Below are 13,609 nucleotides of genomic sequence, written 5' to 3'. Positions count from 1 at the left end.
TCTTTCATGCCCTTCATTTCCTCTGCTGTCTTTATATCAATATGACTCTTTGGCTTTCAAGGACACTATTTCCTCTATATTTCCTGTTTTGCTCATGTTTTCACTAAAAAATTAAGTAACTTTTATGTTTCATGAGGACATTAATAAAGAGAAAAAAAGGAAACAGAGCAAAAGAGAAAGACTTCCCCTCCCCCAAATTATAACTGAAGGCAGTGAAGGAGAATGGTGGTTAAGAATATAGGACATGCAAGTAAACCAGAATAGAAAGAGACATGTGTACCCCAAGGTTCACCGCAGCACTATTTACAATAGCTAGGACATGCAAGCAGCCTAGATGTCCATCAGCAGACGAATGGATAAGGAAGCTGTGGTCCATATACACAATGGAATGTTGCTCAGCTATTAAAAAGTACACATTTGAGTCAGTTCTAATGAGGTGGATGATACTGGAGCCTATTACACAGAGTGAGGTAAGTCAGAAAGAGAAACACCAAGACAGTCTATTAACGCATATATATGGAATTTAGAAAGATGGTAACGACAATCCTATACGCAAGGCAGCACAAGAGACACATGTAAAGAACAGACTTTTGGACTATGTGGGAGAAGGCGAAGGTGGGATGATTTGAGAGAATAGCACTAAGCATATATATTACCATATGTAAAATAGATGACCATTGCAAGTTTGATGCATGAAGCAGGGCCCTCAAAGCCGGTGCTCTGGGACAACCCAGAGAGATGGGGTGGGGAGGGCAGTGGAAGGGAGGCGGGGTTCAGGATGAGGGGACATGTGTGCACCCATGGCTGATTCATGTCAATATATGGCAAAAATCATCACAGTATTGTAATTATCAAAGTAATTAATTAAGATAAAAAAGAATACAGGGTGTGGAATTGGACAGACTTAGAGAGAAGGCAATGGCAACCCACTCCAGTACTCTTGCCTAGAAAATCCATGGACGGAGAAGCCTGGTGGGCTGCAGTCATGGGGTCGCTAAGAGTCGGGCACGACTGAGCGACTTCACTTTCATGCATTGGAGGAGGAAATGGCAACCCACTCCAGTGTTCTTGCCTGGAGAATCCCACGGATGAGGGAGCCTGGTGGGCTGCCGTCTATGGGGTCGCACAGAGTCGGACACGACTGAAGCAACTTAGAAGCAGCAGCAGTCCCAATCTTGACTCCAGCCAGCTCTGTGACCTTGAATAGCACTATAACTCTTCCTTAAGGTTGTGAGGTTTGAATGAGATAATCTTCGTATGACCATTAGCATGGTTCCCCATACATATCTGACAGTTATTATGATATTTTCTTATCACAGCCTAGTCTTCTTCCAACTCTTCTCTTCTTATGCTCACGGTCCTCATACTGTAATAAAGATTGCGTTCCCAAACCCCTCCATTTTCTGCATCGTCCTCCTGGAGGCTCCCTATTCTTTTATATTTATTCCGTGTCCTTTATTATATCATTTCCAGTCTCCTCACTGTGTATTCGTTTTCTATGCTGCTTAACAAATTACCACCAACTTAGTGACTCAAAGAATACCCGTTTACTGGCTCACAGTTCTCTTGACTACTGTAATCAAGACTGTGTGTTGACAGAACAGTACACAAATAAATCAACTTAAGAGAACAGAGAACCCAGCAATAGACCCACTCTAATAGCAGTATGCTCAACTGATTCTTTAAAAAGTTTAAAATCAATTCAATGGAGGAAGAAAAGCTTTTCATCAAAATTAAGACTTTTGTTCTGTAAAGCACCCTATTAATAAGATGAAAATATAAGCCATGCACTGGGTATTTGCAAATCACACATCTGAAAAAGGCAGAGCTCAGCTGGGTGCCCTGCTCAGTGTCTGATAAGGCTGAAGTCACAGCATGCATCAGCTCTGTTGTCATTTAGAGGCCTTTTAAAAAGGAATCCACTTCCAAGTTCTTGAAGGTTGTTCGCAGAATGCAGTTCCCTGCAGTTGTACTACTGAAGTCCTCATTTTCTTGCTGATGACACGTCAGCCAGTGATCTCTCTCAGTTCCTGGAGGCTCCTTTCAGGTCCTGAGAACATGGTCCTTCAACTACAAAGCCAACTATGGAGAATCTTCTTCATGTTGAAACTCTCATATTTTGATTCTTTTACCAGGAAGAGTTCAGTCCCTTCAAAGAATCACCTGCTTAGCTTAAGCCACCAGGAATGAATGATCTCCCTTCCTTAAAGCCAGTTGTCTCATAATACACACCCTAATTCTAGCACTGACTATCCCATCATATGCATGGGTCCTTTCTACACTCAAAGAGAGCAAGCTGTACAAGGGTTTGGATCACTGGGGGTCCTCTTAGAATTCTGCCTGCCATCCTGCTCCATAAACTCCTAACCTTGGATGAATCAGTCCATCTACCCACTGCCATAGCTCCTCCACTGAGCACTGCTGAATAAAATCACAAAATTATATGATTTGTTGCTACACAGATATATTTTAATAATCTTGGACAGTAGATCTTTCGGCAGTGCTTTCACATGACCTTCCATAATTCTGTTGTCCCCAAAAAGTTAGTCTATGTCCTGTCACCAAGTCCCTGTAATAAGCTGCCCACATCCTCTCTCCCGCCCCGAGAACTTGACTTTGTCTTCAACTTTCCAAAGCAAGGCTATTAGTCCACAAATTGGGATGAACTTATCCAAATCAGGTGGCCAGAGTATTGGAGCTTCAGCTTCAGCATCAATCCTTCCAATGAAGAAAAGCCGAATCATCTGAAAAGACCCTAATGCTGGGAAAGACTGAAGGCAAAAGGAGAAGAGGGCAGCAGAGGATGAGATGGTTAGATAGCATCACCGACTCTATGGACATGAGAAAACTCCAAGAGATAGTGAAGGACAAGGAAGCCTGACATGCTGCAGTCCATGGAGTTGCAAAGGGTCAGATACGAGTTAGCTACTGAACAACAACAACAATCCAAATATACCTTCTTTGGCTCTCCTTTGTCTTAGTATTAGAGGAAAAGAGCTTTCCTCTGTCCTGGGCTGATTCCAGCATCTCTGTTTTTTGATTGAAAGAAGTTTTGTTTTTTTTCCTTTCCGTCCAATAGCTTCTTTTCTTATATCCTACATTTTTAAACCTCTTCTTTCCATTTCTTTCTGATCTCTCATACTTTGAAAGCCTAACTTCTAGATAGAGTGAATTATCCTATGCCCACTTCACTTCTTCACATCCCATTTCTTTTACATCCAGCACTTCCTGGAAATTTTTTGGGAAAGATCACCAGTACATAGCAAAGGTCACCAAAAACTAGCAAAGGAAGAAAAACAGGTTAACTCTCAACGCTGGGAGGGGCAAAAAGAAAAATTCAGCTGCAGAAAGTGTTCATGTAGTCGTAATATCTGTACTCACTATTGGCTAATCAAATGTGGTGTTCATAACTTGAAATAGAGGGTTGGGAGCTATGAAAGAGCTAAATTTACAGTAAATAGAAAGTCACTAATGTCTAAAATTAACCACAGAATGCCGGTATAACCATATTCTATAGAAACACATCATTAAATACCAAAAGAAAATGCAGAAAGAGTTGACAGTGGTTTCTCTAAACAGAGGTTAGGGGGTCAGGATAGATGAAACAATGCTGTTTTTCAGACTTTTTTGTTGATTTGCTTTATTTAACTGCATGTATGCATTTGATTTTTTAAAACATTTTTCTTTAAAGGAAAAGGCACAGTCCAAGCAGAGGGGAAATTTATCAGGCAAGTTTTTAGGGAATTGAACTAAATGATTAGTTTCTAGTTTCTGATTCATCCACACATCATTTACAAATACCAATAAGTGTCTATTCCCACAACAAAAGTGGAATCAGACCTGCCAAAGACCATCAGTGTCTATGAGCTTGAGAAATGTTCAGGTAAGAGCATAGCCACATCCTATTAATGTTGAGGCTGTTTATTCCCAGGTTTTAATACCACAGAGGTCAGAGAATACATACAGGTGTTGGAGGGAACCAGGAAATGTGCTCATTCAATGTAAACCCCTTTGTCCTTTGTAGTAGGGTACACTGAGCACCTTGGGCAAAGAAACCAACATCTCAGCCTCAGTCATTCCTGCACCTGGAACATGAGCAAAACCTTGTAAGGTTTTTCTGAGGATAGAAAATAACACATGTCATGTGTCTGTAAAGAGTGCGTGGCGCATGTGTTCAGTACGATGATTCATGAAAAAATGAAGCATTAATAATAATGTTGGGGGCTTCCATGGTAGCTCAGATGGTGAAGAATCTGCCTGCAATGCAGGAGACCCAGCATCAATCCCTGGGTCAGGAAGATCCCCTGGAGAAGGGATGGCAACCCACTCCAGTTTTCTTGCCTAGAGGATCCTATGGACAGAGAAGCCTGGTGGGTTACAGTCCATGGGGTCTCAAAGAGTCAGACACGACTGGGCAACTAACACACACACAGATACAGTAATAATGTTAATACCATTCCTTATATTTGTGGGGTTTTACTGGTTTATTTGAGCCTCCCAGGTGGCACTAGTGGTAAAGAACCCACCTGCCAATGCAGGAGACTTGAGAGATGCAGGTTCAATCCCTGGGTTGGTAAGATTCCCTGTAGGAGGGCATGACAGCCCACTCCAGTATACTTTTCTTGGAGAATCCCATGGACAGGAGGACCTGGCGGGCTGCGGTCCATAGGGTCACAGAGATTCAGACACAACAAGCGACTCACCATATACGCGGGCACACTGGTTTATTTCCCACATTATCTCTCTCAGTTTCCTTGATGTTTAGTTAGTTTCTAAGCAGAATACTGGTCAGAGGACTGAGCACACAACTTATGGTAACTCCTGTTGAAAAGGTATCATCAGATGCATTGAAAGTCCAAGTTGCCTCTAGAACAATATGTGATAAGTGAGGCAGGGCAAGTCATAGTGCAAGACCAGAATGCTGCAGCTGTGCCATGACTTCCGTATTTTCAGTGTTGTTGGATTTGCTGTGAACCAGAATCCAGGTGTTACAACTATGGAAGGAACGGGTTCAAGGCACCTTCAGCTGACGCTTTAGAATTCACATCAAGGGCTTTATGTGATTGTTCCTGGAGGCATAGGCAGAGGATATAATGTTCTTGTATTTTTACCATTTTTTTCAAACTCCAACAATCAAAAGGTCATCATTTGTTGTAATGATGCTGTAATTAAGTTGTGGTAACCGATAGCATTTGTAGATTTTCTCACCAGAATTGATTCATAAAATGAATGCAGTCCCAGCAGTTTATGTTAACATAATTAAATGGAAATGTAATTCTGAGTTTGCCTATTTAATTGAAAATTACTGGGTTATGAGCACTCTTACATTTCTATCAAAATTGGTGTAAACCTAGAATTACATGAACTATCCATTCAGATGCAGCGTATGTAAAGCTCTGTTGCTAGGTGGCAAATATGTTTCTTACAGCACATACAGACTGATCACGCGAGAGCACGTGCTTTCAGTGAGTTTCCCGCTAACTGCTTTTCTCTTTCCTCTGCAGCCATTGGTTTAGCCCTGGGGCTAGGACAGAGCATGGCCAGGTAAGGAACATTCTAACCCAAAAGGAAGTTACTCAGTCTTTCGAATATTTAACTATTTCCCTTCAAGATAGTAGATCAACTTTATGAGAAAGGATAGCATCCTAGCTTATTTTAAAAGGAGTTCACTGTGCCGGTGCTAACGCACTGACCAAGGGAATGATCGTCAGAAAGCATCAGAGTTGTTTACCTTGCTTCTCCCTTCCTCAGCACACGTCACCTCCGTGGAAAGGATCTAGAGTTCACTTTAGAGTTGATAGGACTTCCTCATTTCCATATGTTTTTCACAAAGGCATGAAAATAGTACATATGCTTTAAACAATTGTTTGATTATTAAACTAGATGAGCCAGCAAGAGAATATTTTTATTTTTTGAAGTTTACAAGATGATAAGAGTTTCTTACACTTTATACTGTATTCTAGGTGAGATTTTTCTTTATTTAATTTCTTGCTAGTTTCATGGCAGCACAATGATTAGATGACTTAGCAAGAACTTGACATTCATTCTGATTAACTCTACATATAAAATAAGTTGTCTGTTTTCTTTGTCTGTTGAATGTGCTGGTTCTCTCTCTGCAGTGTGGTAATTTAGAGCTTAAAATATTGATAGGTTTTAAAGCATATATGTTTTAGGCTTTACATTCTTGCTAAGCCTTTTTTCTTTTTTCGTTGTGTATTATAAAAGTTATTTTTTGAATGAGTCAATAATATATGCATAGAAAAGCCTCAGATTCTCAGGGATCATTTCTTCTGAGGGATATGTAGGTAGAAAGATAGAAGAGGAGATTGCATTTGGTGGTGGTAACTCGTAACATTACTATATGTATTGGTGATATCTTATTTCTTAGGTTGGTCAACAGGTTCTAGAATTGGTTGCACATGCATATTTCTTTTTTCATATAAAAGGAAAGTGCCACATACTTCATTATAAACTATAATGTATTTCTTAATACACATGTACCTAATCAAAGAAAAATATGTCAATGCAGATTTAATGATTTTTTAATAAACTTGGTTCTTTTCCTTGAGAGTGATGTGCACTTTTAAATATATTTCTCACATTAATAATAGAACATGTACTACTATTTCTGGACTTTCCTGGTGGCTCAGTGATAAGCGATCTGCCTGCCAGTGAAGGAGACATAGGTTCGATCCCTGGGTCAGAAAGATCCCCTGGAGGAAAAACTGGCACCCACTCCAATATTCTTGCCTGGAAAATCCTGTGGACAGAGGGACCTGGTGGGCTGTAGTCCATCACGTCGCAAAGAGTCGGATGCGACTTAGTGACTAAATGACAACAACCAGTATATCTTTCTAAAGTTTTGCAAGTTAACTTGACTAAGTTGCTTCTGGGGTATGTCTATTCAGAATGTAATTATTACATAATTATGTCAATTATTCAGCATTCCCAAATGGTTCATACCCTCTGTGTTTATATAAGATTCTGCTTCCAGTAGTAGGTCACCTCAGGATATAGTTTATCCCCAAATAAGTTTTTTAAATAAATAATTTTATATTCTCTGCTGTTCTCTAGTCACTAAGTTTCCCTGTCCTTCACTATCTCCAGGAGTTTATTCAAACTCATGGCCATTGAGTCATTGATGCCATCCAACCATTTCATCCTCTGTTGCCCGCTTCTACTCATGCCATCAGTCTTTCCCAGCATCAGGGTCTTTGCCAGCTCTTTGCATCAGGTGGCCAAAATGCTGGAGCTTCAGCACCAGTCCTTCCAATTAGTATACAGGTTGATTTCTTTCAGGATTGACTGGTTTGATCTTCTTGCTGTCCAAGGGACTGTCAAGAGTCTTCTCTAGCACCACAGTTGAAAGTGAAAGAAAGAATCAGTTCTTTGGCATTCAGCCTTCTTTATGGTCCAACTCTTACGTCCAGACAGTGACTAGGGGATAACCCATAACTTTGACTATACAGATCTTTGTCAGTGAAGTGATGTCTCTGCTTTTTAGTACACTGTTTCATGTAGGTTTATCATGGCTTTTTTTCAAGGAGCATTTCATGGTTGCAGTCACCATCTGCAGTGATGGAGCCCAAGAAAATAAAATCTGCCACTATCCACTTTTTCCCCATCTATTTGTCATGAAGTTATGGGACCGGATGCCATGATCTTTGGTTTTTGAATGTTGAGTTTTAAGCCAGCTTTGTCACTCTCCTCTATTACCTTCATTAAGAGGCTCTTCAGCCCCTCTTTGCCTTCTGCCATTAGAGTAGTATCATCTTCATATCTGAGGTTATTGGTATTTCTCCTGGCGATCTTGATTCCAGCTCGTGATATATCCAACCCAACATTTCACATGATGTGCTCTGCATATAAATTAAACAAGCAGGGTGAAGATATACAGTATTGACATGCTCCTTTCTCAATTTTGAACCAGTCCATTGTTCCATGTGTGGTTCTAACTGTTGCTTCTTGACCTGCATACAGATTTCTCAGGAGGCAAGTAAGGTGGTTTGGTATTCCCATCTCTTGAAGAATTTTCCATAGTTTGTTGTGATCCACAGAGTCCAAGGCTTTAGTGTAGTCAATGAAGTAGAAGTAGATGTATTTCTAGAGTTCTGTTGCTTTTTCTGTGATTCGGTGGATGTAGGCAATTTGATCTCTGATTCTACTGCCTTTTCTAAATCCAGTTTGTACATCTGCAAGTTCTTGGTTCATGTACTATTGAAGCCTAGTTTGAAGGATTTTGAGCATTACCTTGCTAACATATGAAATGAGCACAGTTGTGCAGTGGTTTGAACATTCTTTGGGATTCGAGTGAAAACTGACCTTTTCCAGTCTTGTGGCCATTGCTGAGTTTTCCAAATGTGCTGGCATATTGAGTGCAGCACTTTCACAGCATCATCTTTGAGGATTTTTAAATAACTTGATGGGAATTCTATCACCTCCAGTAGCTTTGTTCATAGTAATGAGGCCCACTTGACTTCACACTCCAGGATATCTGGATCTAGTTGAGTGACCACACCATTGTGGTTATTCAGGACATTAAGACCTTTTTTGTGTACTTCTGCATATTCTTGCCACTTCTTCTTAATATCTTCTGCTTCTGTTAGGTCTTTGCCATTTCTGTCCTTTATCGAGCCCATCTTTGCATGAAATGTTCCCTTGGTATCTCCAGTTTTCTTGAAGAGATCTCTAGTCTTTCCCAATCTGTTGCTTCCCTCTCTTTCTTTGCATTGTTCACTTAAGAAGGCTTTCTTAACTGTCCTTGGTATTCTCTGGAACCCTGATTCATTTGAGTATATCTTTCCCTTTCTCCATTGCCCTCCACTTCTATTCTTTTATCAGCTATTTGTAAGGCCTTCTCAGACAACCACTTTGCTTTCTATTTCTGTTTCTTGGGATGGTTTTGGTCTAGAATTTGAGAAATACTAAAGTGATTGGTATAAATCTGAGCTTTAGATTATAATCTAACTGCAGTTAAACTTTTTTCTGCAGTTAAAAATGAACAAGTAGCTAATATGATATAGACAAGAAAGTTGATGCATCATTTGAAAATTTTTTAAATATTTGAAGCAGATTTTTGGATTAGCCTTTGGCTTAAGCTTTGATATACTATTTCAGATTTTAATCCTGTCTAGATAGGTTATTAGTTAAGGAACACAGTTGATTCTTGCTATTTGTAGTAGCTATAGTCTGTGAGGTTGGTAAGAACCCTAAAGTAGCAAATACTGAAAAAACTACTTCCAGGAAGAATACAGGGTTAGGTTCCTGAGAACCTCTGGCCACATTTTCATTAACTGATCAATACATATCCTTGTTTGATGTGTATTTCTGTTTAAAGACACCATATTTAATACATGTTATTGATTTGTTAGCACTGAACTCAAGGCCAGCAGCACTGTAACTTATGCCTAAAGGGAGCTTGTCTAATGAACATATTTTCTCTATAAGATCCATCACAATTCTCTTGCACTGAGGAAGACTAGACTGCAGGTCAGCCCTGTACTAGAAGGCTATTTTAAACAAGGAAGGTGAAAACAAGAAGACAGAAATGCAAAAATGAATAAATAAATAATGTAGCATTGAACGGACCAGGCAAAAGACACTTGTTAACAGTAAGAGAGCCGAAGCGAGAAGATAGATAATCGTCTTGTCCGACCTCAGCTGAGAACATGCAGTAATGGGAACTCAGATTTCTCCCACTCTGTGCATGTCTGCCAATGACTCCAAAAGCACCAGAAGTACTGATTTGGGCATTACAAGTACATTTTAGCAAATGGGTGGATTTGTGAATACAGAATCAGTGAATAATGAGAAACAGTTTGCACATGTATGTGTGTATATAAAAGCACATGCAAACTGCTCATGTTTTGAGGGACTTAAAATGTCTTATTTCAACTTATAACTAGCCCAGTGAAAGTGTTAGTTGCTCAGTCGTGTCCAACTATTTGCGACCCCATGGACTGTAGCCCACCTCCATCCATGTGGATTCTCCAGGCAAGAAAACTGGAATGGGTTGACATTTTCTTCTCCAGAGAATCTTTCCAACCAAGGATTCAAATCCAGGTCTCCCACATTGCAGCAGATTCTTTACCATCTAAGCCACCAGGGAATCCCAGTGAATTATTGGCTAAATCTTAGGTCTAAGTGATAAAATGCAAGACCATGAAGAAATAAAATTCTTCAATATATTGTTGAATGAATGACTATCAGCATGCATAATCACCCCTTTTTTTCCCCCATATCAACGTACCAACATAAAGACATGATAGTATTAACCTCACTTTTGAAATCCCACCCCTCACTGCTCTCCCCCATCTTATGATTCCTTTTGGTTCTCTAATGCAAAGTCCCATTTCATTCACACCATGCTCACTCAACATTTCTTTTTTACACATTTAGTAAATCACTATTGTCCATCAGTTGTTACCTATCAAGTACTCTTTATTTTTTACAAAAAAGAGATATTTGTTTTTTAAAAAAACATAACTTTTCCTCTAAGGTAGTTAAAATCTGGGTAGGAAAGCAGTAATTATAGTATATTGATAAATGTTGCAGGAAACCACTGAGAAGGCATCATAGAGACCATAGAAGCAACATGTGAAAGTTGGTTTAGAAGTGAAAGTAAGGAGACAGAAGCAGCTACAAGCAGCCTCATTTGTGTGTGTGTGTATGTGTGTGTTTTAATGGTGAGGGTTTTCGTCCTTGAATATCTAATAGTATGACATTCTGAATGAGTTTCCTAGTATCTTAAGGAGCCATAGGTCATTGTTGAGAGATTATTTAGTTCTCCTCTTAAGGTGAGGACCCTGTGAAAGGCCAAGTATGGAGAGATTTGAAATTCTTTTGTAGATATTTGAGAAGGTCCCTGAAAAGTGGCTGCTAACAGAAACAATCTTGAGCTTGAATCCTTTCTGAATATCAAGTGATTAAGAGATTATTGCTGTGGAGCAGGAATTCTGCTCTTTGCTTCCTTCTTCCTCTTGTGTTAGGAATGTGAAACTTTTTTTTTTTTCATCATTTCATTTTTTTTATTTTTTTAATTTTTTTTAAATTTTATTGTTATTATTATTATTGTCTATAAAATTAACATTTGGCATCAGTTTCATACTAAATATGTTTTTTCATTTGGGCATTTCCTAGTTCCAAGGAATTAGAATTATTTATCTGCTTGAATTATCCCACCTTCATCTTTTTTTCAACTAAAAGCAGTTTTGAAACATTCAATGATATTTTTTTGACAATAAACATCTAAATAGAAACCAAACTTTCTTTAGACACTTTTGTACTTTTAATAAATCTTTTTAAAATGATCACGAATAGCCACAGAAATCCTCAGCTCCCTTTCTGCCACAGGAGCAGCCATGATATACGTGGAACATTTCTCTTCCTTACTTTCGTTCAGCAGTTTTTAAAATTGTGTACCTTTTGTAAGACCTCCCATTGTGCTAGGTTTTGTGTTTATGAATGTCTGTGTCATTCTTACGTGAGTCATTTTTTAATATACATCTGCAGGTCACTAATAAGGGACTTGTCTCTCCGCTTGGCCTAAGTCCAGCAATCTGAGAGCTGGAGGTAAGAAGCACTTCGCACCATATTCAGAAGTTCTGTTATTAACTGGAGTTGACATTGTCGAGTCAGAACCCTGATCACTGACCTCACTTGTGACACTGATAGGAGTCCAAGGAAGACAGGAAACATTAGCAACAAGAGGAATGAAGACTCTCCCCAAACCTGATGAGCTACTCTTGCTTGTCAGAGCAGAGCTCCAGGCTGCTTGTGTCTTATCAGTTCCTGATCTGATTCCCCCTCCCTGACCCCAGCCCTCTGCCACCCTTTGTTTGCTAGTTCTTTGGGGCAGAGCAGACACATGTTGGGACTCTTTCAGATGCAAGTACATGTTTTCTATTGAAATAACTCTGGATTAATTTTTTTCACCTTTGCCCCCTTACAAGATCTAGGTTTCTGTATTAACTTGTTAAATTCATGACCCAGAGATCTGAGCCGGTATTTTTTTCTCTGAGCTTCATTTTGTGTGATGACTTTTTAATATAGGTAAATTATGTTAAATGATTCCAGTATTTGTCCCTACAAAGCCCATCAAAACTATACATCTGAGAAAGAAATTCTCATGTGACTCTAATAGAAGGATCTCTGACCTCAGAGTTCCGTACATAGCCCAACATTTATTTTGGTCATTGTAGTTACATTTTTTTTTTAATTAAATTGTTGAATTCCTTTATTTCAGAAAAGTATCTTTGAGACTTTTTGTGTTCTTTGTTTAAACTGTTTTAACATAAATAACAGGAATAGTGGTCCCATATCTATCTTTTATCTAAAAATTAGAAAACTTAGTTAACTACTACTATTAATTGAAGGCGGTGGTAGAGATTTTATCATGTCACCTCTAGCTATCTGTGTCACAAATGTTGGTTTGAATATGTTTTTTTACAAAGGCACTAGAATTAGAAATGCCAAAGTAATTAATTTTTTTTTTAATTTTCAGAAGCAATTTAGTTTTCATGGTACGAAGTGTTTCTACATTGAAACACTTTCAGATTAATGGACTTAAGATAAACTGTTGCTATTTTCTATAAGTAGTAATAATGAGATACTGTTTCAGCTACATATCAGATACTAGATTTCATTGCCTGTTTCTTTATCTCATTCATTCATTCATTCAACAAATATTTATTAAACACTAAAAATGTCCCAGACACTGTGCTGGACTTTGGAGACACAGGCAGATTGAATAACTGAAGCAAAGGGCCAAAGGTGAGCAAGAATATGGTACACATTCCAAACTGAATAGTTCAGAATGGCTGGAATATATTATTTAGAAGTAAGGAGGTTAGGTTGGGGTAGGAAGAAGCATATTAAATTGCAAGTTTAGAAATACAATCAAATTATGTAGGGCCATGGGAGCCTTGTGTAAGATTTGTGGGGGGGGGTGATCTGAGGAGAATAATGTAATAACATCTAGTTCTGGAATGACTGGCTTCAGTAGAGAGTGGACTTAGATAGGAGCAAGGCTGGAGGCAGGGAGGCCACTGGAGAGGCCACTACAGGTGAGGGAAAACGATGGTCCAGACTGGGATGTGGTTTGTGGGGATGGAAAGAAGCAGATATTTAGGAGAAATTTAAGGTAGACTTATTGAGCTAAGACATTCCTGAAATAATGATCTAACCACATTCTTTGTGATCTAATTAAGTTCTATTCCTTCTCAAAGATGGACAAATGTGGCTAGTAATTGACTCTAAATGTTGTCATTAGATAGTTCAAAGCAGTTATATCATTAAAAGTTGTTGATACTGGTCAGACAATAGCCACTGACAATCAGGTTCATTAATTATAATTGTAGCATTTGAGCCATTTACTTGGCACTTTTTATGTTCTGGTCTTAGTGCTAAGTGTTTTACATGGTTTATCTTATTTGACACTCACAGCAGCCTTACAGGTGGATAGTATTGGTATCTCCATTTTCCAGGTGGAAACTGGGACTTAGAGATAATACACAGCTTATAAATTGGTAGACCTGTTTCTAAAACCTAGCGACTTGTTAACTGGTACAGCTGGGATTCGAACCCAGATCTATCCTGCACTATTACCACT

The 13,609-nt window shown here is 38.9% G+C and overlaps 1 protein-coding gene across 1 annotated transcript in view; it reads left to right on the top strand.

The window, feature by feature from the left end:
* GPATCH2 (G-patch domain containing 2) overlaps window positions 1–13,609 on the top strand; it is a 202,139-nt gene that overhangs the window by 131,951 nt on the left and 56,579 nt on the right. The window contains exon 7 of the mRNA XM_005690474.3: window positions 5,505–5,544. Coding sequence (XP_005690531.1) covers window positions 5,505–5,544 — 40 coding nt within the window. The remainder of the gene's footprint in view (window positions 1–5,504; window positions 5,545–13,609) is intronic.

Source organism: Capra hircus, chromosome 16 (assembly GCF_001704415.2).
Source record: "Capra hircus breed San Clemente chromosome 16, ASM170441v1, whole genome shotgun sequence".
NCBI classification, from domain to species: Eukaryota; Metazoa; Chordata; class Mammalia; order Artiodactyla; family Bovidae; genus Capra; species Capra hircus.
This window is presented reverse-complemented; position numbering and strand designations above follow the sequence as displayed.